The 25464-nt window shown below is 40.3% G+C and overlaps 1 protein-coding gene across 1 annotated transcript in view; it reads left to right on the forward strand.

The window, feature by feature from the left end:
• LAMC3 (laminin subunit gamma 3) overlaps nt 1-25464 on the forward strand; it is a 78659-nt gene that overhangs the window by 31249 nt on the left and 21946 nt on the right. Inside the window, exons 5-18 of the mRNA XM_051980216.1 lie at nt 2593-2781; nt 3234-3351; nt 5755-5853; nt 6816-6952; nt 9998-10114; nt 10333-10525; nt 11831-11952; nt 14895-15113; nt 16339-16527; nt 19327-19572; nt 19806-19959; nt 21540-21682; nt 22801-22979; nt 24750-24888. Of these exons, the coding sequence (XP_051836176.1) occupies nt 2593-2781; nt 3234-3351; nt 5755-5853; nt 6816-6952; nt 9998-10114; nt 10333-10525; nt 11831-11952; nt 14895-15113; nt 16339-16527; nt 19327-19572; nt 19806-19959; nt 21540-21682; nt 22801-22979; nt 24750-24888 (2244 nt within the window). The remainder of the gene's footprint in view (nt 1-2592; nt 2782-3233; nt 3352-5754; nt 5854-6815; nt 6953-9997; nt 10115-10332; nt 10526-11830; nt 11953-14894; nt 15114-16338; nt 16528-19326; nt 19573-19805; nt 19960-21539; nt 21683-22800; nt 22980-24749; nt 24889-25464) is intronic.

A 25464-nucleotide genomic window follows, 5' to 3' on the forward strand; every position in this document is an offset into this window, starting at 1 on the left:
ATAACTCCATTGTCAAGCATGATACCTGTTGTATAGTAGACATTTAATGAATGTTTGCTGAACTGATTCCAGACAAGATATCATGGAATCCTTCATGGACTAAAATCTCTAAAGGAACAAAATTTCAGATGACTCAGAAGACAATTACCATCAAATAGGCTATCTATTGTCACCCAACGGTGCTTAATCAGAAGAAGTATCATAAAAGATCACATTCAGAAGTTATTCATTGGGAAAGGAAATGGGCTGATCATGCAAGAACACAGAATGATCTCCTAAGAAGGATTCATGGGAAGACAAGGACAAAAGTTAAATAGCACGGGGGCTGGATGGGATGGGATCTATGCCACAGCAGACAGTAAGCTTACCAATGAACTGATAGAGTCATTGAAATCAAATGAACATTTATTAAGTACTTACTTTGTGCCTGGCAGTATACCTTCCACTGAATATACAAAATAGCCCCTCCCCCTAAGGGGCTTTTATTTTAATAGAGGAAGATGACACATAAAAAGCTGAAAGGTAGGAGGAAGAAAAAGGTCCCATATAGGGGGCATGATGGAGAAAGAAATATGAAAAATCAGAAATGGAGCCTGGAGAGGAATGAAGGAGGGAACATGACTGGCTAGGGCCTTTCCTTTAAATGGAAGAGAAGATTTGACCAATCAGAGAAAGGAGCTGCAGAGTGGAGGGTTCTTCCAGTCTGAGAAGACTCCTGGAGCCCGAATGTCAAAAGTATATTACAGGATGAGAAGGCTACAATAAATTGGGGGGAGGGGAGTCTAGAGAGCAGGTCCAAGAAAGGAATAAAAGAGTGAAATATTGTTGTCTGACTAGTGCAAAGGTCAAACCTAGCCTCAGATACTTACTCCCTATGTGACTGGGGGCAAGCCACTTAACTTCTAGGTTAAGTGATCTGTAAAAATAGTCGTAATAATAGCACCTACTTCACAGGGTTGTTAGGAGGATCAAAAGGGATAATGTATGTAAATTGTTCTGCAAACCTTAAACCTCCATATAAACGTGAGTTATTATTATTATTATCAAAGAAGAAAGAAAAGGAGGAGGCAAACCTGAAACATGATCAGAATTTTGAAGCCCAACCATCCTCCTCCTGGTCCTTGGGTTCCCTACTAGAAAGATAAAATGACATAAAATCTCCAGAGTAAGCCACAATGGCGTCAACCTGCCTTTCTAAAGTTATTTTATCTGTTTTAAATATATGAAATCATACGCTTTTTCATACATTTTAATATCCAGCCAAACTGGCCTACTAACTAATCTGCTCCAAAGCTCTGCACACCGTCTCCCGGCCCTGTACATTTGTTTAGGCTGCCTGACATGCCTGGAATGTGCTCCTTGTCTTGACTGAAAAATCCTTCTTTCCTTTTCAGTCACTCAAATGCTGCCCCTTCTCCCCACTCCTCCCCACCCCACCCTCTCCCACTCATGAATTCTGCCTCCTTTCCCCATTCTCCAGGTAGCAGAATTCTCTCCTCAGATTTTTCTAGAGTATTTTGACCGAATCCCTTCTTTGTCTGTTCCACTCTACCTAGTTGGATGTAGATATAATAAATAACTCCCCCAAATATCCCCGTAATGTGCAGGAGATCCTCTGTTCTCTGGCCACTTTCTAGAAGTCAAAAATGTAAAATACCTTGTGAGCAAAAACACAGTCAATCAATTGGTTACCTAGTTCAAGAATTGTTTACTGCAAAGTAAAGAAATTTTGTAGGTAAAGAAAATAGGGAAGAATCATACAGAAATGTCTTGGTGTGTTTTATGGCATCTCTGCAAAGGATTTTACTACTAGGACCATAGAATGTTAGAATTAGAATAGACTTGTGCAGAGATCAGTCTAATATCCTCTTACCATTTTACATATGAGAAAACTAAGATTTAAAGAGGTTATGTGACTTGCTTAAAACTGTATACCCTATAGGAAAGAGTGTTCCCTTATTGAGAGGAAGTCTTGCCTTCAACATTATTATGGCCAATATAGACAATGGTCAATAAACAATGAGAATAAAGGTGATGCAAACCCAAAATAAATCAATGAAAAGTTTTGGGATGAGGTTGGTAAAGTCATTTAAACTATTTGGTAATATTTAGGAATGAATGTTATGTAAAAACAAAAATATACCAATATATCAATATATATCAATGTAAAAACAAAAATGTATCAATATATCAATAAAAATATATCAATGAAAAGTTTTAGGAAGAGATTTTTTAAAATAAACTCCAAGCCTCAGTTTCCTCATCTGCAAAACGAAATGATAATATTAATAATACTTGCCTGATGAGGTTGTTGATAGGCCTGGTCATGGAGAGTCAGGCATGAGTGAATGAACAACAACAAAATATAATATTATTGTATTTAGATAGCAATAATATAACAGTATTGTTATATAGCTTGTAATCATATTATATATTAACAGATTGAATATATTACATTTGATTATATTATACTATTGAATATATTTTATATAATATCCCTATTATATAGCATGTTACAGAGAGAGACAGAAACATAGAGACAGAGGAACAGAGAGATAGAGAGAGATGAATAATATTGTTGTTTGTCCACAGCCTGCAATTGCAGTGGCCTCTCTGAAGAATGTTTTTATGATTGGGAGCTGTATCGGAGCACTGGTCATGGGGGTCACTGCCAGAACTGTCGGGACCACACTGCTGGACCCCACTGTGAGCATTGCCAAGAGAACTTCTATCGCTGGGATCAGCAGCAACCATGTCAGCCCTGTGATTGCCATCCAGCTGGTATGTAGAAACAGTTGAAGTGAGGTGGTAAGAGGACAAGCTGGCAATAATACAACTTGTACTATCTCCTCCCCAGAAGAGGGCTTGAAAAGCTTCAATTAGTCTAGAATATATTGAGTCTTAATGGGTGTGAGGTTCCTCCAGCTCAGCTCAGGCCATGTTTGTAGTTTGTAGTGTCCTAGTTGGATGCTTAGTTAGAGCCAGAAAGAGTGTTTTAGAGCATCAAGTCAAACTGTAGGATTTTCCCAAGTAAGGAAATTGAGACTCAAAAAATAAAGAGACTTGCCTGAAGCCATGTAGGCACTAAGTAGCAGAATCAGGATTTGGACCCAGATTTCCTAACTCCAAATTCCACATGTTTCCAATATTCCAATATTCCCATCCCCTCCTACTCGTCCTGTCCCCCACCCCCAATCCCGACTTCATGTTGCTCTCTCCTCATTCTGTCCCAGGATCTCTTAGCTTACAGTGTGACAACTCGGGCACCTGTGAGTGTAAACCCAGTGTAACTGGTTGGAAGTGTGATCGCTGCCTGACAGGATTCCATTCTCTTAGTGAAGGTGGATGCAGGTAAGTAGGGACAAGGGCTTGGGAATTTGTGTTGCTCAATCATTTTTCAGCTGGGTCCTATCCTTCAAGATACCGTTTGGGTTTTGGTGGAGGTTTTTAGCAAAGATGCTGAAATGGTTTGCCATTTTCTTCTCCAGTTCATTTTACATATGAGGAAACTGAGGCAGATAGGATGAACAAGTAGCTTAACCAGGGTTACACATCTAGTAATATCTGAGGTCAGATTTGAATTGGGTTTTCCTGACTCCAGGCTCAAAACTCTATCCAATGCACCACCTAATGGGTAGACATAAGTATACACATATGTGCATATGCCTTCATCTTTTTATATCATCTGTATGTGTGTGTGCATGTTTGTAAATGGGTTCAAATGATATGAATGAATTTGTATACATATATGTAAATAAACATTAATGGGGAGAGGTGTCTATGAGAAGCACATAGGTGTGAATAAATGTGCATATTTTATGATCTTTTATGTATTTTTCTGTGAGCATCATAATGTTGATTTGGATGGGAGGTGGGGGTGTTCAGACTTGAGATAATATTAGTATATAGAGCATAGAATTATACTTCCCCCTTTGATGCAGTCCACACCTCATTTGCAATTTGGCATAGTAGAAAGTTGCCACAAATAATAGGAATTGTGAGGAATTGGCTATTTGATGGTTTGTTAAAGCCTGTATTTTTAGTTTTGATTTAAATTCAGCAAATGCCATTTTATTTATTTGTTTGGCTGAGGCCATTGGGGTTAAGGGACTTGCCCAGGGTCACATAGCTGGGAAGTGTTAAGTGTCTGAGGCCAAATTTAAACTCAGATTCTCCTGACTTCAGGGCTGGTGCTCTATCCACCATACCAACTAGCTGCCACAATGCCATTTTATTAAAAAAAAAATTAGAGTTGCCAGAGAGATGCAAAGGGATACATTGATAAAACAAGAGCCCTTGCACTTCTTGATTTTACAATCTAGCAGCATAAATTCCTTGAGATTAAGAATTGTTTCCTTCTTTGTCCTTTTATCCCCAAGACCTCAAAAAGTGCCTGGTATACAGTAGGTACTTAATAAATACTTGTTGATTGCTTAATTGACAAACACAAGTAGCTCTAATATATGATATTATATGATACATGCGCTGGAGAGTTGAATCCAATACGCTAAAGTTAAGGGAAAATGGAGAATAGATAAGAGTTATTATAGCAATTGAGGGAATGTTTCAGGCAAGATAAGTCCTTGTTGATTGCTTAATTGACAAATACAATTAGCTCTAATATTCGATATTATATGATGCATGCACTAGAGAGTTGAAAACACTACGAAGTTAAGGGAGGATGGACAATAGATAAGTTATTGTAGCAGTTGAGGAAATGTTTCATGCAAGAGGTAACATATGAATTGAGCTTTAGAGGAAACATTGGGATTCAACAGACTAGGATGAAGAAGGGGAGGACACTGTAGGAAAAGTGAATAGAGCAGACAAAAATGTGTTTGTTGATGTATGTGGGTCTGTGTTTACATTGTAACATGCTCTCCAATCAAAAAACTCCCTCAAATTTAGAGATAAAAGGGACCTCAGAATCCATCTAATCTAATCCCCTCTATTTACAGACAAGGAAATTGAGTCTCAGAGAGGGTAAATTACTAATCCAAAATCATAGAGATAGTAAACATTAGATGTTATGCTTGAACCCACATCCTCTCACTCCAAGATTGTTGTTTTAATGATTTTTTAAAAAACAGAAATCTATTTTCTTTCCCATTCCATTAAACAAAAAAAAGAAGGAAAAACAAAATCCTTATAATAAATATGGATAGTCGAAAAAAACAAAACAAATTCCTTCATTGACCATGTCCAAAAAAAAGTCTCATTCTACAGATTATATCCATCACCACTCTGTCATGGATAATATGTTTCATCTATCCTCTGGAAACACAGATGGTCATTGCAGTCATAAGAATTCTTTTTTATTTTTATTTTTATTCATCACAATTCTTAATACTTTTCTAGTTGTTTCTTTCTAGTGTTGCTGTTATCATGTAAATTGTTTTCCTGATTCTGCTCATGCCGTTCTTCAGTATATTTAAATCTTCAAAAATGCTCATTTGTGAATAACAAAAAAAGCCAGTCCCTAACTAGCCCGAGCTAGTTCATCTCTGCTCCTGCTACCCTGTTGTATCTGACCTTGTATGCTTCTACCTGTAACTGAGTGGCCAAGTGGCCAGGAATGCTTCTCTATAGAAGAGATGGGAATGGGAAGTACAAGGGAAGGAACATTTATGATCTAAGATTTCGATCCTGAAACAGTCTGCCTCCTGATGCTCACAGAGACAAGAGGGAAAGATTTGTTTAAATCTGGCTATACAGGTGCTCACAGAAGCTTTGTTCTTTCCACTTTCTTGGCAGAGCCTGTGCCTGCAATGCTGCCGGCAGCTTAGGACCTTGTGATTCCAGAAACGGGAGATGCCCCTGCAAGGACAAGGTGGAAGGCTACTTATGTGATAGGTGAGAGAGCTGCAACCAATATAAGCCCATCAGTAATACCGATGTACTTCTGGCCCAAGATCCTCTCACTTCTAGATTCAAATAGAAACTCCTCTGTTGGGCATTTAGAGCTCTTCACATGCTGTCCCCATTCTTTTCCTACCTTTCTGGACTTAACTTTCTTCCTCTTTTTCAATTTAGTCATGCTAACCTACAAGTTGCACTGTAACCATGACCCTTAATTTCCAGCCTCCATACTTTTGCCCTGGCTCTTCTCCATGCCTGGAATATACTTCTTTTCACCTGGATCTCTCAGAATCTCTCAGAGTTTCCTTCACGTCTAAGCTGAAATACCATCTTCTACATGAAGTCTTCCCTGATTCCCATCTTGTAATCTATTCCTAGGACCCTTTGTCCCATAAATATTTTGTATATTTCATGGATATACTTTTTTATTGGTTTTCAAAATGAGATTTAATTAAATACTTGCATGGCCAGCTGGCAAAAGTGTACCAAAGAACCCAACCTGAGACCAGACTGGACATCTTAGGAGGGGAAAAATCCATACAATTAGAGAAGGAGAATTGTGGATAAAAACGGAATATCCATATATTCATACAATAAATTATTTTTTTAAATCCACCTACTTGTAGATTATACACACACACACTCAAGCATACATGGGCACACACCATGTATGTACTACATGAATATATGTTGGTTCTTCCATTAGAATGTAAGATTCTTGAAGGCAAGAATTGTTTCATTTTTATGTTTATATACCCAACTGTTAGGTTGGGGATATGTATCTGGCACATAGTAAGTGTTTTGTTAATGCTTATTGATTGGTCAATGGTTCTAGGAAAATAAAAGAGATGAAATGAAGAGGGATGAAACTAGCAGCGGCTGGACAGGTCTTCCCTTCCCTCCCATATCTGCTTGGTTAATCATTAACTGCTTGTTGTATCCTGCCTGTGTTTTAGATGCCAACCTGGGACATTTAACCTGCAGCCCCATAATCCTTCCGGTTGCACCAGCTGCTTCTGTTATGGCCACTCCATGGTGTGTGCAGCTTCCACCCATTATGGTATACGCTATATCATCTCTGACTTCTACCAGGGTAAGAGGTTCCCTTCCATTTGTGACAGATTTCCCCCAGTTTTCCACGTCTTTCTAGGCTCTGCTAATCCTAAATTGGGGAAATCGATTGGGTAAATATAGTTTTATGCCCATATTCAGATTTATGTGCTCATGTCTACTAAATAATGGTAATTATCTAGTAATGATAATTCCTGTGTAGAAAAAATCATTAAAGTTTACAAAGTACTTTCCTTTCCTTACTTAAACAAACTGTATTGCAAACTCCTCTGTTGGGCAAACTATATTGTATCAGCATGATCATTCCCAGTTTACAAATGAGAAAACTGAGTCTAAGTAACTTGTACTCAAACCTGACTCTAAGTTTAGGGTGCTTTCCCTAGCTGGCTGGGTGCAGAAACTCCCAATCTATTCCCTAGATGTTTAACTCACACATTTCCCTGCCTCTGAATGCTGAGTATAGGCATACTGTTCTTAATTTTTAAAATTGCTAAGGCAAAAGATTGTTGGATCACAAAACTGTAGATAGAAAGGGTGTAAGAGGCCATCTTGTTCAACTCTCTTAATTTTCAAATGAGAAAATGTGGGTGAAGTGAGGTTAATTGACTAGCCCAAGTTCCATAGGCAATAAACATCAGAGACAGGATTTGAAACCAGGTCCTCTAACTTAGGAAAATGAGAAATAATTTGGCTGTTATAGTGGAAAGGGTGCTGTATTTAGTGTAAAGGGATGTGGGTTCAAATCCTGTCTCTGATACTCACTGCCTATATGAGTTAATGTGTGAGTCACATTACCCACTATCCCAGTTTTTTCATTTGTAAAATGATAGAATTGAATAATCTGCCTTCTGAGGTTGAAGGGGGGGGGGTAGATATCTGACAGAGAATTATTAATGACAATTAGAATTGTCATACTAATGTGGAAATATGTCTAGTATAATTGTACATGTATAACCTATATCAGATTAATTGCCATCTTGGGGGAGGAGAAAGAGGAAGGAGAAAAAATAGAAATTAAAATATAAAAGTAAATGTTGAAAACTAATAAATATATTTAATAATAATAATAATAAAAGATTGTCGTAGATTTTAAGCTGCAGCTGTGAGATTCCCTATGGGTTACTGAGCTTCCTCAAGTTAATCAGGTGGGGAGAGATGTGAGGTTCAGCTCCATGAGTTACTCAATGTTCTGAGTCATACTTTGAAGCTGTCCCTCTCTCTGCATAGCTGTGAGCTATCCCTTATTTTCAATATTTGCCTGCCATCCTCTCTCTTACTACCTCACTCTCACCCAAGTCTATATCTTCATGACCCTTGGTCTAGCCTCAACCAACCAAGAACTGTTTCCCTCAAGACAAGATTCAGCTCTCAACTGGGACACTCATCTGAATGATGCTCCCTCCCCCTTGACCTTTCTATTCTTTTGAGATTTCCCTTGAGAATGAAGCACTCGGAAGTTGGAGCTGAGAGCTTCCAAATGTGGGAAAATGCTGCTCTCTGCTGGACATTTTGAGCAGCAGTTCAGTGTCTGGTATCTTAGCTCCCTTCAAAGTTCAGCTCTGATGAGCAAGCCTTGTAATGTAGGCAGCCTTTCCTGATGCCTTAGTGGCCATGACTGCCCTGCCTCCCATTTACTCTGTCCTGAGTCAGGGAACTAGAAATTGCAGGAGCAGATGGTGATCTGCATTGGTGGAGAACCATGGGCATGGTCCTTTATTGCTCTGAGACCCATTTGTACTGCCGACTTCATATGGTTTTTGTAATGAAATCTCTGTAAACTGCTGTGGGCAGCTAGATGGTATGATGCTAGATATGAGTCGGGAAGATCTGAGTTCAAATGCTCCATTTACCAGCTATGTGACCCTAAGCAAATTATTTAATTTCTTCCTGCCTCAGTTTTCTTTAAAATGGAGATCATAATCCCAAATGTGGTTGTGGAGATAAAATGAGATAATATTAGTAAACCACTTTATAAACCTTAAAACACTAATATAAATACTATTGTTATTATTAAATTGTCAAAAGCTATATATGTTGGGGGGGGCAGTTAGGTGGCACATAATAGAGCACTGGGTCCAGAGTTAGGAGCATCCAAATTCAAATCCAGCCTCAGACACTTGACACTTAACTAGCTATGGGATCCTGAGCAAGTAACCCTGATTGCCTTGGGCCCCTCCCCCCAAAAAAGCTGCATGTATGAAAGATTATTACAGTGGTTCCAGTACCTGTCCATTCAGCTCCGCACATGGTAGGTGTTTATTGAAAATGAGTGAATGAATGAACAGATAATAATTATGATTTGAGCACGGAAGAAAACAGATATAGGATATGTACAAGTCCAAAGAGATTCGTGGAACATTCATGCTCATTCTTCTCTCTCTGCCAGTATTCTAGGGAGTTGTCTCCATTGTTAGAAATAAAACCATTGTCTTCTATTGATTCAGTATGTTCCAATTAACTGCTGTAGGTCTGCCTTGGGGTGATACTCATTTAGGCTTGGGAAGCCAGTGCCATCTCCCCACACAGAGACTATGTCTGCGCTATTCCTGGAACTAAAGGGAGGGTGTGGGCTCCTGGAGACAAGCCAGACTCCATGCCCTTTGATGGGTTGTAGGATGAGGGCTCTACATATAGCAGGAATTTAATATGTATTTAATTTACCATACTATTTAGAGCTGGAAAGGAAGTTCATCTAGTACAATTTCATCATTTTACTGATAAGGAAACTGAAATCTGGAGAGGATAAGTGATTTGTCCAATGTCATACAGATAGAAAGATACTAAATCTTGTGATTTATTTACACCTGGCTGGATCTATTACATTTAACTGAAAGGTACCTTCAAGGCCATCAAGCCCAATCCTCTCATTTTACAGAAAGGAAAACTGAGGCACAGAGTGAACAAGTGACTTGCCCAAGTCATTCAGCTAGTGTTTAAGTAATATTTGAGCTTGTTTTCCCAACCCACCCTTGTGTTCTCTAGTGGCCTCTACCATCATCCATGCTTCCCTGACAGTCTCCCACGGCATTCTTCTTTCCTTGAGTTTATTTGTGTGCTTTCTGTAAAGGAGCTGAAGGCTGGCAAATCAGAGGTCCAGGGGGCAGAGAGAAGCCTGCACAGTGGAGCCAGCGTGGAATTTTCCTGGAACCACAGGGAGAGGAGCTATGGGACTTTGTTGCACCAGGTATTCCATAGACTACCAATAGAGATAGCCCCATGGTTTGCTGCCAAGACTTTCTTTTGATATTCCCTTTCCAAGAATTCCCACCAAGCTAGGAATCTCAAAGTATCTTTTTATCATCCCTCCAACTTCCCAAATAGCCCAGAGCAGGAACAACAGATTTGGGGGTCATTTACCCATTCATTCCTGCTAGCCTTTTCTTTCTTCCTCCTCTTCCTCAGAGAAATTCCTGGGAGACCAGCGCTTCAGCTATGGGCAGCCCCTTTCTCTGACCTTCCGGGTCCCACCTGGGGGCTCTCTCCTCCCTGTCCGGCTGAAGTTGGAAGGGGCAGGACTAACCCTGTTTCTGAAACCCTCCAGCCCAACAAGCTCCCAACAACCTGGCCGGCCTGAGGAATACCTGCTAGTGTTCAGGTAAGTGAGGATGATGAATGGCATGCCAAACACCTGGTCTGGGAGGGTCGGCTCCAGTGGACAGAACAAAGAGCAATGGTCCAGAATTACAAAGAGGAACATGTAATTTCCATTCCAGGAAAATCCTCCTAAAACGGTCCAAAAATGGAATAACTAGAATATTTCTAAAGTTGATGAGTTCTTCTTCCTTGAAAGTCTTTGAGTAGAGACTAGACAACCAACTACAATTAGTCAAAATTTATATATCAAGGGATTAATGTGTTCCAGACATGGTCAAGTAAGTCAGTATGATAAATATTTATTAAGCACCTACTAGGTGCTAAACACCAAGAATACTCTCATGGTGATTTCCAGCAAAGAACTACCAAAGAAGATATACTTGGACTTTCTTTCTGGGATCTTACTGGTTATAAAGAAACAAACAGGGGGTGACCCTCCTACTTTCTTCAAAAAGATTAATGTATTTTCTTATCCCCTATCTGATCAAAGCCAATGTGGAGCAATACTAATAAAAACATATAATGATAATAATAATAAATATCTAAAATTTATATAATGCTTTAAGATTTGCAAAATATTTTACGTTTCATTTTATACTTTATGATAGAGATATGTTGTTTTCATTCCCATTTTACAGATGAGAAAACTGAGGTCAAGAAAGGTTCCTTGCCCGGGATCACAGAGGTAGCCAATAGGATAATATTGTCCAAAACAGGATTTGAACTCAGATCTTTCTGAAGTGAAATCATATGCTATAGATTAGAGAATTGAATGAAGTTCCTTGTCCAGTCACCCAGCTAGGCAATAGGATAATATTGTCCAAAACAGGATTTGAACTCGGGTCCTTCTGATGTCAAATCCTATGCTCTACATTAGAGCATTGGGTCAAGAGACCTCTGTTTGAATGCCATCTCTGCCATAAACTGCTCTGTAACCATAGTTGAGTCACTTACTCACTTGTGACTCAATTTCTTCTTCTGTAAATCAGGAGGGTTAAAAGTTTCCTTTCAATTATGTTATCCCAAAATAGCCTAGGCCAATCTAGTCTAGTCTAATCTGAGACAATGGGATCCCAGTGCCATATCCTTGCATCCTATCAGAAAGTTTTCAACAATTGGTGGTCTTTCCACCAGTTCCTGAAGAAATCTCCCAGGCTCCCTCTTATCTTAGTGGGAACAAGCAAGCAACTCAGTCTGTTCTCTGCTCTGGCCCACCCAGATAGGGGCAAAGGCCCCATACATTTCAGATGCATGAAATGAAGCAGAGTGCCATTCCTCCCTTTATTTGTTCCATTCACCCTGACAGCTTGCAGGAGACCTCAGAGGACACAAATCTCCCGCTCCCTGCCTTTCACTTCCAGAGGCTCTTGGCCAACCTGACAGGACTCCAGATTGAAATCACAGGTCCTGGAGGCAGGCATCCCACAGGTGAGGAACAGGAGGGAAAATGTGGGGTCTAAGGAAGGGAAGCTGATTGGTGCTTAAAGAACTGCTCTGTACCCAAAGAAACTCTCTACAACAGATTTATGGATTAACTTTGGCATCCAGGGCTAGAAAGGTCTTTGGGAATTCCTCTGGCCCATCCCCTTGTGTCCAGACTCACCCTAAACAGATAAATCTAATTTTTAAGTTTTTCAAACAAGGAAATTCCACAGGGCTTTAAAAAAACTATCAGAGGTATTTACATATTTTCCCACAACCAAATTTAGTCATACATCAATTTCTTGTCAACACAATTAGCTCTTTTTTTCCTACAGTGGGCTTTACTTTCTAACTTAATCCTTCCTTTATTTTTAACATCTTTCCACTTCAGCATTCCTGATGTTCATAGTCTTTATACCCAAGGCTACAATCCTTTATTTTTTTTCTTGTTCCTCTCTTTTTAACAACTCCTTAGAAGCATCTCCTTCATAGTCAGATATCTCATTCTTTCTTTTCTAACTTTATAGTCTGTCAAAGTCTTTTGCTCCAACCAAACAGGATTATTCTTTGTTTCCTAAGTAAGCTCTATGCTATACTGCCTTTAAGTCTTTTTACAGATGAGGAAACAGAAGTCAAAAGAGGTTAAGTTCCTTACCCAGGGTCACCGAGGTAGCCAATAGGATAATATTGTCCAAAACAGGATTAAGCCTTTGTCCATCCATCCATCCATCTATCCACAAGCATTTTTAAGTGCCTATTAGTTATAATTAATTAATTTAGAGATTGCTAGGTAGAGAAAGAAAAACAAGTACAGTTCCTTCCAAAAGGAGTTTCATTCTAGTAGGGAATATCATATGACACTGAATTGGCAGAAGGGAATCTTAGAGAAGTGGGCTTTAGCAGTTCGGGGAGGGCTGGAAAAGGTCTTTCTGCAGAAGGTGATCTTTGAGCTAAAACTTCAAGAAAGCCAGGATTGTAGGAGGCAGAGAAGTGAAAAGGAAGAGGCTTCCCATAGGATAAGATTCTTCCTGCCACCTCTTACCTTTTGATTTTTTGTAAACACTTTAAATGAGTCAATTACCACCTTCTCCATAAAGTCTTCCCTGATAGACTTAATGCATTCATTTTGTAATATAATGTCTTATATTACTATACATTTATAGTATGTTTTTGCTTCTAATTCCCCTATTCCATGAGGAGAATATTCATATTTAATCTAATTTGCTAGCTTCTTTTATTGGTTCAACTGTGTCTAACTTCTCAGGATCCCATTTGGGGTTTTCTTGGCAAAAATACTGGAGTGGTTTGCCATTTCCTTCACCAATTCATTTTACAGATGAGGAAACTGAGGCAAACCCGGGTAAGTGATTTACCCAGGGTCACACAGCTGGTAAGTGTCTGAGGCTTGATTTGAACATATGAAGATGAGTTCTCCTGACTTCAGGTCCAATGTTCTGTCCACTGCCCCACTTAGCTACCCCCTCCTGGGGTCTAGCAGGAGCTTTACAGTTGTCGGAGGAAAGGAAAAGGGGAGGGTAGGAGGCAGAGAGGAAGATAAAGAAGGGAGGAAAGAGAGGAAGGAAAGTATCATCACAGAATAATGGCCAAACAGCCAACCTTAAAACCACAATAGCTTCCAGTCTTCAGATTTCTAGTCATAACTGAGAGGTAGCCACTTAGCTTCTTAGTACTTTAGGAAATTCTCTAAGACTATCCATTATAGAGAAGGTGCTGACCTGCCTTGCTAGGAGGGATTTCTTCCCCCAGGAATCCCCTGATTCTAGGGAACTCTCAAGCCTGGTTCCTATCTGTTGAATAAATGCTGCCTCTGGAGACTATGGTGGCAATCAATATCTCTTCCTCATTGCAACCTGACCCCTATAATCTCTCTTGAGCAGGTCCTCTCTGTCCTACATAAGACATTTTTATCTGCTTTTAGCAGTTCCCTCTGCTATTCTGCCTGGTGTGCCAAATTCTTCTCTATTAAAGATGGTTCTCATGTTAAAAAAAAAAAAAAATCCACTGAGCAAGAACATTCTGCTAGCAGCAGAGGAAAATGGAAATATGGACAATGCTCTCTCTATTAGGTCTAAGATTGAAACCAGCTAGATAACTAGGACACAAGTGATAAATTCCTGGAGAAAATTGAGTACATTTCTATTGTGGGAAGATACAAATGGAAAAATCTTGCACCTTCACAAAGGGAACATAAACTGCCAACATGAGTAGGGGAGAGACATGTGGGGAGAGGATAGGAAGGGGATAGAGAAGGGGATGGGGGAGGAGGCGAGGACCCTCAAAGTTTCTTGAAGGAGGGGCCTAAAGGAACAAGAGAAGGAAGCTTGCTTTATGGCAAGGATAGAAGGCTGGAGGGAGATTCTAAGAGAGTAAGCTCCCTTTCCACAAAGAATCCTACCCCCACCTCCACCCTCTAGCCCAGAGTGGGGCTACCTAGAAGGCAAGTGTTCTCAGATAGGAGGCAACTGATGTATTTGGTGTCAGAGAATCTGAGTTCAAATTCTGGTTCCGCTACTTACAACCTGTGTCAGCTTAGATAAATCATTTCCTCTATCTGAACCATAGTTTCCTCATTTGCAAAATGAAGGGAAATGGACTCGTCAGAGATATCAAACACAAGGCAAAGACACAAGCAGCCTACAACACTTCCAAGTGCTGTGAAAACTAGATTAAAATGTCATTGGGAAACATTTACCAAAATAATAAAGCCTGAATAATAACTGATATGTGGTTTTCTAAGTCAGTGTGCACTCCCTATATCTATTTGAGTTTGACACCACTGGCCTGGATGACCTCTCTAAATCTGTGATCTGTGATTCTTTGAGTATTAACTGGCTCTCGCCTGGAAGTGTCAATTCCAAAAGAATGATCTTATGAGGAATGAGCATGTGTTAACTCATTTTCTGTCTCTGTTTTCTCCCCCTCTGCAGGTCAAATGACCCTGACTGAGGTCCAGCTCACGTCAGCAGGCCCTGGTCTGTCCCCGCTAGCCCCCTGGGTAGAGGAGTGCACGTGTCCCAAGGGATACATGGGGCAGTTCTGTGAATCCTGCTCTCTGGGGTACAAGAGGGAAACACCATTGGGCGGGCCTTATGCCAGCTGTGTCCCCTGCACCTGTAATCAACATGGCACCTGTGATCCTGAAACAGGTTGGGATTTTTCCATAGCTCTTGACTGTTATCATTAGAATGATAAGTAGACCTTCATATGAACTTGGACTGGTTAGCCATTGGGTGTGGGGTCAGAGTAGATCCCTCTTCTCACCATCCTTCCTTCTCAGTGATCCAAGTCCCCTGAGTCCTAGGCTCCTGGTGACCAGGTAGCCTCTAAATGTTTCATAGATATAAATGGAAAAATCCTGAAAACATGGCTTCCAGCACCAGTCACATTTAATGGAGAGAGAATGTGGACTGACATCATCTTATGGGGGCTCTGCCCTTGTGAGAAACACCCACAGGAAATCCTGGGTTTGTAGAAAATGCAAATATGCAGGACCTACATATCTACTACACGAAGATCCAATGTTCTTCCCCATTCCCTGCTCTCTGCAGTTCAGAGAAAGCCCTGTGACTCAGCTCAACCCTGAAGGTCTCCTTCTAAGGCTGTATTTCCTCTTGTTCACCCCCTGGACTCTTTCTCCGGAATCCTATCAGTCCCAAATCCCAGCTGTGTGATGTCTGGGAGCTCTGGACACCCCCAGGAGTGATTTCACACAGGGAAATAAATCCTTGTTAGCCTTTCTTAGCCAGGCACGTCTTGATTATCTCCTTTGGACCCCAGGACAAACGCCATTTTGTCAAGTTTTGCCTTGATGCCCTAGGTTTGTGCGCTGATGTAAGTCTTGATGCTGATTCCTGGGGAAGAAAACTAAAGAATCCCTGCTCCCTTCCCCCTCCTGTTTCTGTGGAAAACTGAATATTTGGGGAAGAGTTGGTAATTTCTATATGGCAATTGTAATTTGGCAATGCCTCCAAATTAGAATGGAGGTATGGGGAGTGAGATTCCTGAGTTCTATTCACCTTGGGGCAAACCATATGTTACTGTGCTTTTCTTTCCCAAAATATGAGAGTAAGTGACCTAGCTGTTGTTACAACTTGCGAAAAGGAATATCATAAGAAATACTGAAGTCATATACTTACAAGATAATCCTTTGGTTGAAGTTAGACCACAATCATCATCTGGCCATATAAGGATATATGTCTTTTAGTCACTTCTTGCTTTTTTTCTGGATTTCTTTTTCTCTCTTTAAACTGAGGATATACTGTATTTCCTGCTTTTCTTACAAAGAAAATGAGAATATGCCATCACTAAAGTACGCTGGACTCCTCAGAGCCCAAGAACCCAAGGCATGACATAATTATTGTCTCCTCTTAGGGATTTGTCAGTGCCTGCACCACACAGAAGGCCCCTACTGTGAGCGATGCACACCTGGTTTCTACGGCAACCCCTTTTTGGGTCATGTGGATGACTGCAAGCCCTGTCCTTGTCCTGGTCAATCAGCTTGTACAACCATCCCAGAGAGTGGAGAGGTGGTGTGTACCCATTGCCCTAAGGGCCAGAGAGGTAAGTGGCTAAATCTGGGCAGCAACTGCTTGTTGGTTCTGACTTCATAAGAGAAATATGAAGATTTAAGGAGGAAAGGGTGGGATTGCTGTGACTCAAAGGGATGGATAAATTCCTAGGATGCTGCACCACTGGGGGAGGAGAGGAATGTCATGGGAGGAGGGTGGCTAGAGGAGTGACAAGGGAGTACACTAGTAGCAGATTGCTGTTTTCCCTGTCCCCCATAGGTAAGTAGATAGATAGATAAAAAGATAGGCAGATAGATTGATGATTGATGGATAAATAGATAAAGGACAGAGATAAGTAGATAGACATAGAACATTTATTAAGTGTGTCAGGCACTATGCTAAAGGTTGGTGATACAAATAAAAACAAACAAGATAGTCCTTACCCTAAAAGAGTTATATTCTAATTGAGGAAGATAACATATAAAGAGGACTTTAAAAATCATAGGATAGGCAGCTCACAAGGAGATATAAAGAATAAATAGATCAATTTTGATGGACGTGGCTCTCTTCAGCAATGAGATGAACCAAATCAGTTCCAATAGAGCAGTAATGAACTGAACCAGCTTCATCCAGCAAAAGAACTCTGGGAGATGAGTGTGAACCACTACATAGAATTCCCAATCCCTCTATTTTTGTCTGCCTGCATTTTTGATTTCCTTCACAGGCTAATTGTATACCATTTCAAAGTCTGACTCTTTTTGTACAGCAAAATAACTGTTAGGACATATATGCTTTAACATACTTAACATATATTGGTCAACCTGCCATTGGGGGGAGAGGATGGGGAGAAAGAAGGGAAAAATTAGAACAAAAGGTCTGGCAATTGTCAATGCTATAAAATTACCCATGCATATGCTTGTAAATATTTAAAAAAAAAAAAAAAGAATAAGTAGAGAGAGGAATCAAGTGAATATTGCATTCCAGGCTACAGCTTTCCCAATCCTGAGAATGGGCCTGGAGATAAGGTATTTCTAGTGTGGAAAGACTGCTTTAAAATATGCTATAGATAAGGAAAGTTAGATGGCACAATGGATAGAGTTTCCTAGTAGAGCCAAGGTGGACTCATCTTCTTGGGCTCAAATGTGGCTCAGAGATACTTACTAACTGTATAACCCTGGACGAGTCATTTAACCCTATTTGCCTTGGTTTTTTCATCTGTAAAATGATCTGGAGAAGAAAATGGCAAACTGCTCCAGAATCTTTGCCAAGAAAACCCCAAATGGGATCATGGAGACCGAAACACAAAACACCTACCTCACAGGGTTGTTATGAAATTCAAATGAGATCAAATGTGGAAAGCACTTGGTAAACCTTAAATAAAGCTTAGATATCACTGAGTGAGAATCTGAACCCCAAGTGACTAATAATAATAATAGTAAGCATTTATATCACACCTTAAAGAACTTCATCAGTGTCCATCAAAATTCACCATGAATCTCTCCTAACGGAGCTTACAATCTGACAGGGGAGACAACAAAGATGTACAAATTAATTATAGAATAAGTAGGAAATAATTAAGAGAGGCCAGACATTAGAATTAAGAGAAGTGAGGAAAAGCGTCCTTTAAAAGATAGAATTTTATTTGGAACTGGAAGGTTGGTTTGAATGGAACAGAGTGAATGAATTGGAATAATATGAAATCATCCTGGAAAGGTTAGGAAGAGCAGGCAAAGAATTATGTATTTTATCCTAGTTTTAGAAATATCAGTTTGGCAGCTATGTAGAGGCTGGATCTGACAGGAGAGAGACTGGAAGGAGGAAAACCAATTTGGAAATCATTGCAATAATCTTCAGGGTCAACCTGAGTATTTTGCATTATATTCAAGAGATAACAGGGAGCCACTGAAGATATTTTAAGAATAGGGAGGGGATTGACACTGTCAAGTCTGTGTTTTAGAAATATTAGGTGGGCATCTATTTGAATGATGGATTGTAGTGGGAGAGAATGGAAGAAGAAATGCCAATTTGGAAATTATAAAATAATATAGTCCAGGCAAGAGACCAAGAATTTGAACTTGAATAACATGAGAGTGTTAAAAGAGGGAGAGGTACAAGAGGCAGAATTGACAAGCTTCAGTGACTAAACTGAAATCGATGAATAGAAAAGGGTCAAGAATGACTCATGTTCTAAACCTGGACAATTGGAATAATGGCAATATCATCAAGAGAAATGGGAAAAGTTGGAGGAAGGATGATTTTAGAGCGGGAGATATGAAGTCAATTTTTAACAAAAAAAGTATAACAAATCATACCATTTCCCTTTTGAGTTTTAGAAGTTTGTTTTTTTGTTTGTCTTTTTAAATTTGGTTGTTTTTGTCCCAACCAAGCTAAGTAAAATTGATGACATTGCTTTGAGGAATCACCAGCTCTGGAAAAACAATGGACCCCTTTGGCTCCATATGAATAGTCTGTATATAAAATATGGAAAGAGAAATAAGAAGGTTCTAGTAGATGAAATAACAAAACTGAAAAGCAGAACTGGATTCTAGATTCAAAACACTTACTAGCATTTGGGCAAATCACTTCCCTCAACTACTTACTTTGTAAAGTAAAGAAGGAAAGCAGACATCCTATCTCAAAGAGGAATACAAGACAAATGCTGCAGAAACAATAGAAATGGTTAGATATCTCTCTACAGGCCATCTAAATGCCAGAGCCAGAATAAGAATTCAGGTTTTCCAGCTCCCAGGACTGTACTCTTTGTACCCCCCACACTGTTAGGAAATTTCCCATGTAGGCAGGGTATCCTCTGTAAACCCCTTTCTGATGTTCTCTCCCCCACCCCCTTCAGGACGTCTGTGTGAGATATGTGATGATGGCTTTTTCGGGGACCCCTTGGGAAGATCTGGCCCTCGCCAACCCTGCCAGCGATGCCAGTGCAATGGGAATGTGGACCCCAATGCTGTGGGCAACTGTGACCCCGCAACAGGCCACTGTTTGCGCTGCTTATACAACACGACAGGTGCCCACTGTGAGCAGTGCCAAGAGGGTTTCTACGGGAGTGCTCTGGCCCCACACCCTCTAGACAAATGCACCCGTGAGTATGGAGGGCCCTGGGAGATCCGGGAAAAGGGGAGGAGAGTGCAAGGATGGCACAGAGCTCTGCCCTCTCCCTCACTGGGATTCTCTCACTGTCTGTGCTATTGCTCCCAGAAGGGAAGGTCCCAAGAGGAAAACCCAAGGAGAAAGTCACGGTAGTTTCCCTTCTCTGCCTTTGGCTCATGAACCCAAACATTTCACATCTTCCTCCTTTTCCCTCTTGTCCCCCAGCCTGCAGCTGTAACCCATCAGGCTCAGCCAGAGAGCAGGGGGTTTGCGACCCCAGGACAGGCCAGTGTTCATGCCTCCCCCACGTGACCGGACGAGACTGTAGTCACTGTAGCCCTGGTTTCTATGATCTCCAGCCAGAGAGGGGCTGCCGGAGGTGGGTAGCGTCAGGTCAAGCTACTTCTAGAGTGCCTTTCATTTCCTGGCTCTCCTCGATGCCCCTGTTTGGGAGGGCTTGGTCATCCGGAGAAGGGAGTTGTGGTTGTGAATAAATCTGTCCCAGCTGCACTGTACCATCTGCCTGCCAGGCAGGTGGCACTTACTGAATAAGCACATGGGAATTGCACACTGAGTCAGACCCCTGGTCTAGCTGGCTACCAGCGGCGCCCACGGTTCAGTGAGTGGGTTGGCAGGGCTCGTGTTCTCCCTGGCAGCAGGCTTCCAGTTTTTGCCAGTGTGTGATTCTGCCATTCAAACATGCCTAAGCCCTCCTCCGTTCCATTTATCTCAGCTTCTTCTGCAATATCCTGCTTGGTTAGTGATGTTTTAAAAAAAAAAAAAGTATTTACATATGCTTGTTTATTCATCCATTTGTTTATATTTTCAACTTAATAAATACTGAGTCAAATGAACATTTTCATGTAAACAGTAGAGGAGTTTCTTAACCTAGGAACTTGGATGAGGAAACAATTGCATCTTTATTTTCATTACCCTCTACCTGAAATTTAAGCATTTTCTTCCATCATGAATTTTTAAAAATAATATCTAATCTGAGAAAAAATTTATAGGCTTGGGGTACCTAGATGGCGCAATGGATAGAGCACTGGTAATGGAGTTCAAATCCAGCTTCTGATACTTAGTAGTGTGACCTGGCAAGTCACTTAACCACAAAAGAAAAAATTGTATAGGTTTCACCAGATTGCCAGATGCACACAAGAAGAACCCCTGAAATAAAAAAAATAGAAAAAAAAAAAAGAATTATACACAAAGCTATGAATCTCTATCATATAGAAGAATAAGTTCTATATTCTATTTATTCTTCTTTTTAATAAAAAAAAATTCAACATGTAGTTTTCAAAAGTGTCCTGTTTGTGATTCCTTTTGATCTCTTTTCTGTTTTCATCTGTTGATTTTTTTTAAAGACACTCAGTAGTGATTCTGTGTGTGTGTCTCCTGCTTCTATCTCTGTCGCTATGTGTGTGTATCTCTGTCTCTGTGAGTATGTCTCTGTCTCTCTTCTCTTCTTTTCTTTTCTCTCTCTCTCTGTCTCTGTCTCTCTCTGTGTGTCTCTCTCTCTGTCTCTATGTCTCTCTCTTTCTCTTTCTATAAGAGAGAGGAAGGGAGGGAGATAGAGAGAAAAAAAAAAAAGAAAAAGTAACCAGCACAGAGCCAATCATCACATTAACTATGTCTAACAATGTATGTAATATTCCACACTCATTGTCTCTTAGCTCTGCAAAGAAGAGAAGGGATTAGACTCTAGTTTCAAAGGTGACCCTTCATTCTAGTATTTGTTCATCAAATCTGTCTCCATATCATATTAATTCACAAAAAAAAAAAAATATCTAAGCATCTTGTATTTTTTAGTAGCCTTAACCTTCTCCTGACTAGATTATATTCTTTCCCAGCTTGAGCATATGAAAAAGCTAGATTTAACATCTGTGCCCATCATGTGCTAGACTAAATAAGAGGGATAAAGACCTCAGTTCTGATGTCTAGCGTTCTTCTTTATCTCAGCTGCAAGTGCCATCCTGTAGGCTCTCAGGAGAACCAGTGCCACCCCGTGACTGGGCAGTGCCCTTGCCTTCCTGGGGTCAGTGGAGTGGCATGCACCCACTGCCAACCTGATTTCTTTGGCTTCTCTGCCAAGGGCTGCCGAGGTAAGGAAACATCACAGAACTGGAGGGTTGAGGCAAGCAGTTTTCAAAGCTATTTCACTAGGGCAGAGGAGTGGCAAGTCTCCTTGCACAGTGGGACATTGAGATTCTTGGGCAGAACATCCCTACATTAGTAGGTAATTCAGACAGAGCTGCCTTCCAAGAATGGATGCTAGAAACTGCAGGTGAGTACAAGAAATGATGGAGATCTATGACACTAGGTCATCTGTCTGAGCATGGAACTAGGTAGCAGGACAGTTGGGAGATCTTGGGCAGAATCTTTACCTCTCCAAGACTCAGTCCCCTCATCTACAACATGACGCATTTGGATTAGATGATGTTCAGTCCCTTCCAGATGTGACATTCTATGATCTCATGGGATGGTTTGAGAAACAGTGTCATATAGTGGTTAGAAAATTAGTTGTAGAGTCTCAAGTCCTACGTCTGATATGTTCTATCTAAGTGACTATATGTAAGCCATTTCATTTCCCAAACAACTACCAGGTAACTCTCTTAAGACTATAAGCTATAGACAAATTTGGTGGGCTGCATCAGTGGAGAAAGTTTTCCATTCTTGGAATTCTCCACATCAATAAAGGCATAATTCGGAGAAAAGGAAAGAAGGAAGGAAGGAAGGAAGGAAGGAAGGAAGGAAGGAAGGAAGGAAGAAGGAAGGAAGGAAGGAAGGAAGGAAGGAAGGAAGGAAGGAAGGAAAGATGGAAGGAAGGAAGGAAGATAGATTTAAAAAAATGACTTTGGTATGGCCCAGCACAGAGATGGAGCATTAATCTTGGTGACCTCCAAAGGACCAACCCAAATCTAAAACTCCAAGAGCATCAGGTCCTTTTCATTCCAAGGAGATTTTTAAAGTACTGACTAACTGCCTCAGGAACTTCCACAATAGGATAGCAACTTAGAGATCATTTAATCCACTGTGTTCATTTTAAAAGATGAGGAAACAGATCTTACAGGAAGCTAGGTGACTGTGTCAAAGGTCTCACAGTGAATTCACAGCACAGCCTACATTTCAATCCAAACTGAATGCTCTTTCTACTTCAATCTTTACACAAAAAGCAGTAGCTGATATGCACCTCCTGATAAACTCCATCTTTTGTCTCTAGCCTGTAACTGTTCCCCACTGGGCTCTGTCACCACCCAGTGCCACGAGAACAGCACTTGTGTGTGCAAGCCAGGCTTCGTGGGCTACAAGTGTGATCACTGCAAGGAGAACTTTTTCCTCACTGCTGAGGGATCTCAGTGCCAGGAGTGCCCCATTTGCTTCTCCCTAGTGAAGAAAGAGGTAATTCATCCTTGGACTCTTTCTTTTATTCTGCCTCAATCTATCTATCTTCTTTTGTGGTTTCACCCAATTATTTGAATAAAAGTCATTTTTAAAATTTATCTTCATCCTTCTAGTCTCAGGGACATGGAGGTTAGGCCATATATTTTTTAGCTGAATTAAATTCAATTCAACAAGCATTGATCATGCCCATTTAGTGTGCCACTCATTGTACTAGATACTCTGCTAGACACTGAGGATATAAAGGCAAATATGAATCATTCCTGCCCTCAAGGAGTTTGTATTCTTGTGGGGAGAGGGAGAGAAACTATACACAAATAAGAAAATACAGAACATAAGCAAAGTAATTTTAGAGTGGGTACTAATACATGGGGTGATGAGGAAAGGTCTTGGGTAGAAGGTAAAATTTGATCTGAGTCTTGAAAGGAGCTAGGGATTCCAGGTGGTAGAGGGAAGAGAGAGAACATTCCAGACCTGTGTAAAGATAAAGCATCAAGACATCCATTAACCTACTTGGCCTTAAATAGTTGAGGATAATAATTATATGAAGAGGAAAGACTGAAAATTTAGTGGGCTGAAGGACTTATGCAGGGGCCTACAAGAATGGGTAGCCCCTAAGTAGGCAAATCTATCAAACAAGCATTGACCAAGCCTTCAAATGCCAAAAAGACTATTTTATGAAGAACTCACACAGGGAAGCCCTGACAAGGTGGTCAGAAAAAGCCGTACAAGAAGGCTCTCAAGGTCTCTCTTAAGAGCTTTAGAATTGATTACATGGGAGACACTGGCACAGAATGCCCAGCATGGTATGAACTCATCTGAAAACATGATGTGTTCTATGGCAGAGCAGAATTAAATTAGCTCAAAAAAATACAAGACACATAAAGTTAGAGAATCCACCCCAACAGTTCATCTTTGTGACTGACCTGTGGCAGAATTCAGATTGGTCTGATTGGCCACAATCAGACACACTAATTTGATTCCAATATAATGATGTCATTTTGGTCCTCTTCAAAAACAAAGGACAACAACTATGAACAAGGTACTATGCTAATTGCAGAGTATACAAAGAAAAGCAAAAACACTCCCTGCCCTCAAGCAGCTTACATTTTAATGAGGGAAACAAAGAATTGGAAAAGGAGTGCATGTCTATCAATTGGGGAATGGCTAAACAAGTTGTGGTACATGAAGATAATGGAATATTATTGCTCTATGAAAAATGATGAACAAGCTGATTATAGAAAGGTCTGGAAAGATTTCCATGAATTGATACTGAGCGAAATAAGCAGAACCAGGAATGCATTGTACATAGTAACAGCAAGATTGTGTGATGATCAACTATGAAAGGCTGGGTTCTTCTCAGTAATTCAGTGATCCAAAGCAATATCAATAGACTTTAGACAGAAAATGCCATCTGCATTCAGAAAAAGAACTAAGGAAACTGAATGTAAATTAAAATATGCTATGTTCACTTCTTTTTCCTGGGTTTTTGTTTTCGTTTTTATCTTTCCTATGGTTTTTCCCTTTTGCTTTGATTTTTCTCTCCCAACACAATTCAAAAAGCAATATCTATTACAAATAAATAAACTTGCTACAAAAAAAAAAAAAAAAAGGAAACCAACCTACAAATACAAACTAGATATATCCAGAATAAATGGAATGTAAAGATTAGTGCAGGGGGGCATTTCAGTGAGCCAAGGCAAACTACTTCTGGATACCAATTTCTAAATTTCATCCCTTACTGGAACGCTGTTTCCATGTTGCTCCCAGGCCACCAAACTCAAGGCCACGCTAACAATGCTGGAACAGTGGCTGCAAAAATCTGACTGTGACAGTCCCTGGAGGAATTATATCTTGCTGGGAGAGTCAACAAGAGGAGATGCCTACCAGGGAAGTTATTTGCTTCAAGGTACTGCAAGGGAACTGGGTGTCCAGGGAATCCTTAGGAAGTCTACCAGGTCAGAGGCAGATTACTCTCAGGAAAAGAAAGTCCCCTTGGTCTTTTCCTTGTGTTTAGTATTTATTAGAGGTTAAGTATCATGACAATAGTGACAGGAACTCAAAGGCAGTATAGTATGATGGCTAGAGAGAGTATCTTAAAGGAAGGAGACTCTGGGTATGAGTCCTACCAAATGCTGACTATAACTCAGGTAACTCTCTAAGACCCTAAATTGTAGATCAGCATTGCTAAGAGGCATGCTCTTCTCCAGGAGGTTCTTCTATAAATTTGGACCCAAAAAAAGTTTTTAAAAAAAATAACATTTATGTAATAATAATATTAGCTAGCATTTGTATAGAATCTTCAGGTTTATGAAGAGTTTTACAAACATTATATTATTTGTTCCTCAAAATAACATTGGAGAATAGGTGCTATTTTCCTGGTAAGAAAACTAGGGCAAACGGATACTAAGTAACTTGCCTAGTGTCATGTAGCTAGTAAGTATCTGAGCTCAAATTTGAATTCAGGTCTTGATTCCAGGCCCAG

Source organism: Antechinus flavipes, chromosome 2, assembly GCF_016432865.1.
Source record: "Antechinus flavipes isolate AdamAnt ecotype Samford, QLD, Australia chromosome 2, AdamAnt_v2, whole genome shotgun sequence".
Taxonomy (NCBI): Eukaryota; Metazoa; Chordata; class Mammalia; order Dasyuromorphia; family Dasyuridae; genus Antechinus; species Antechinus flavipes.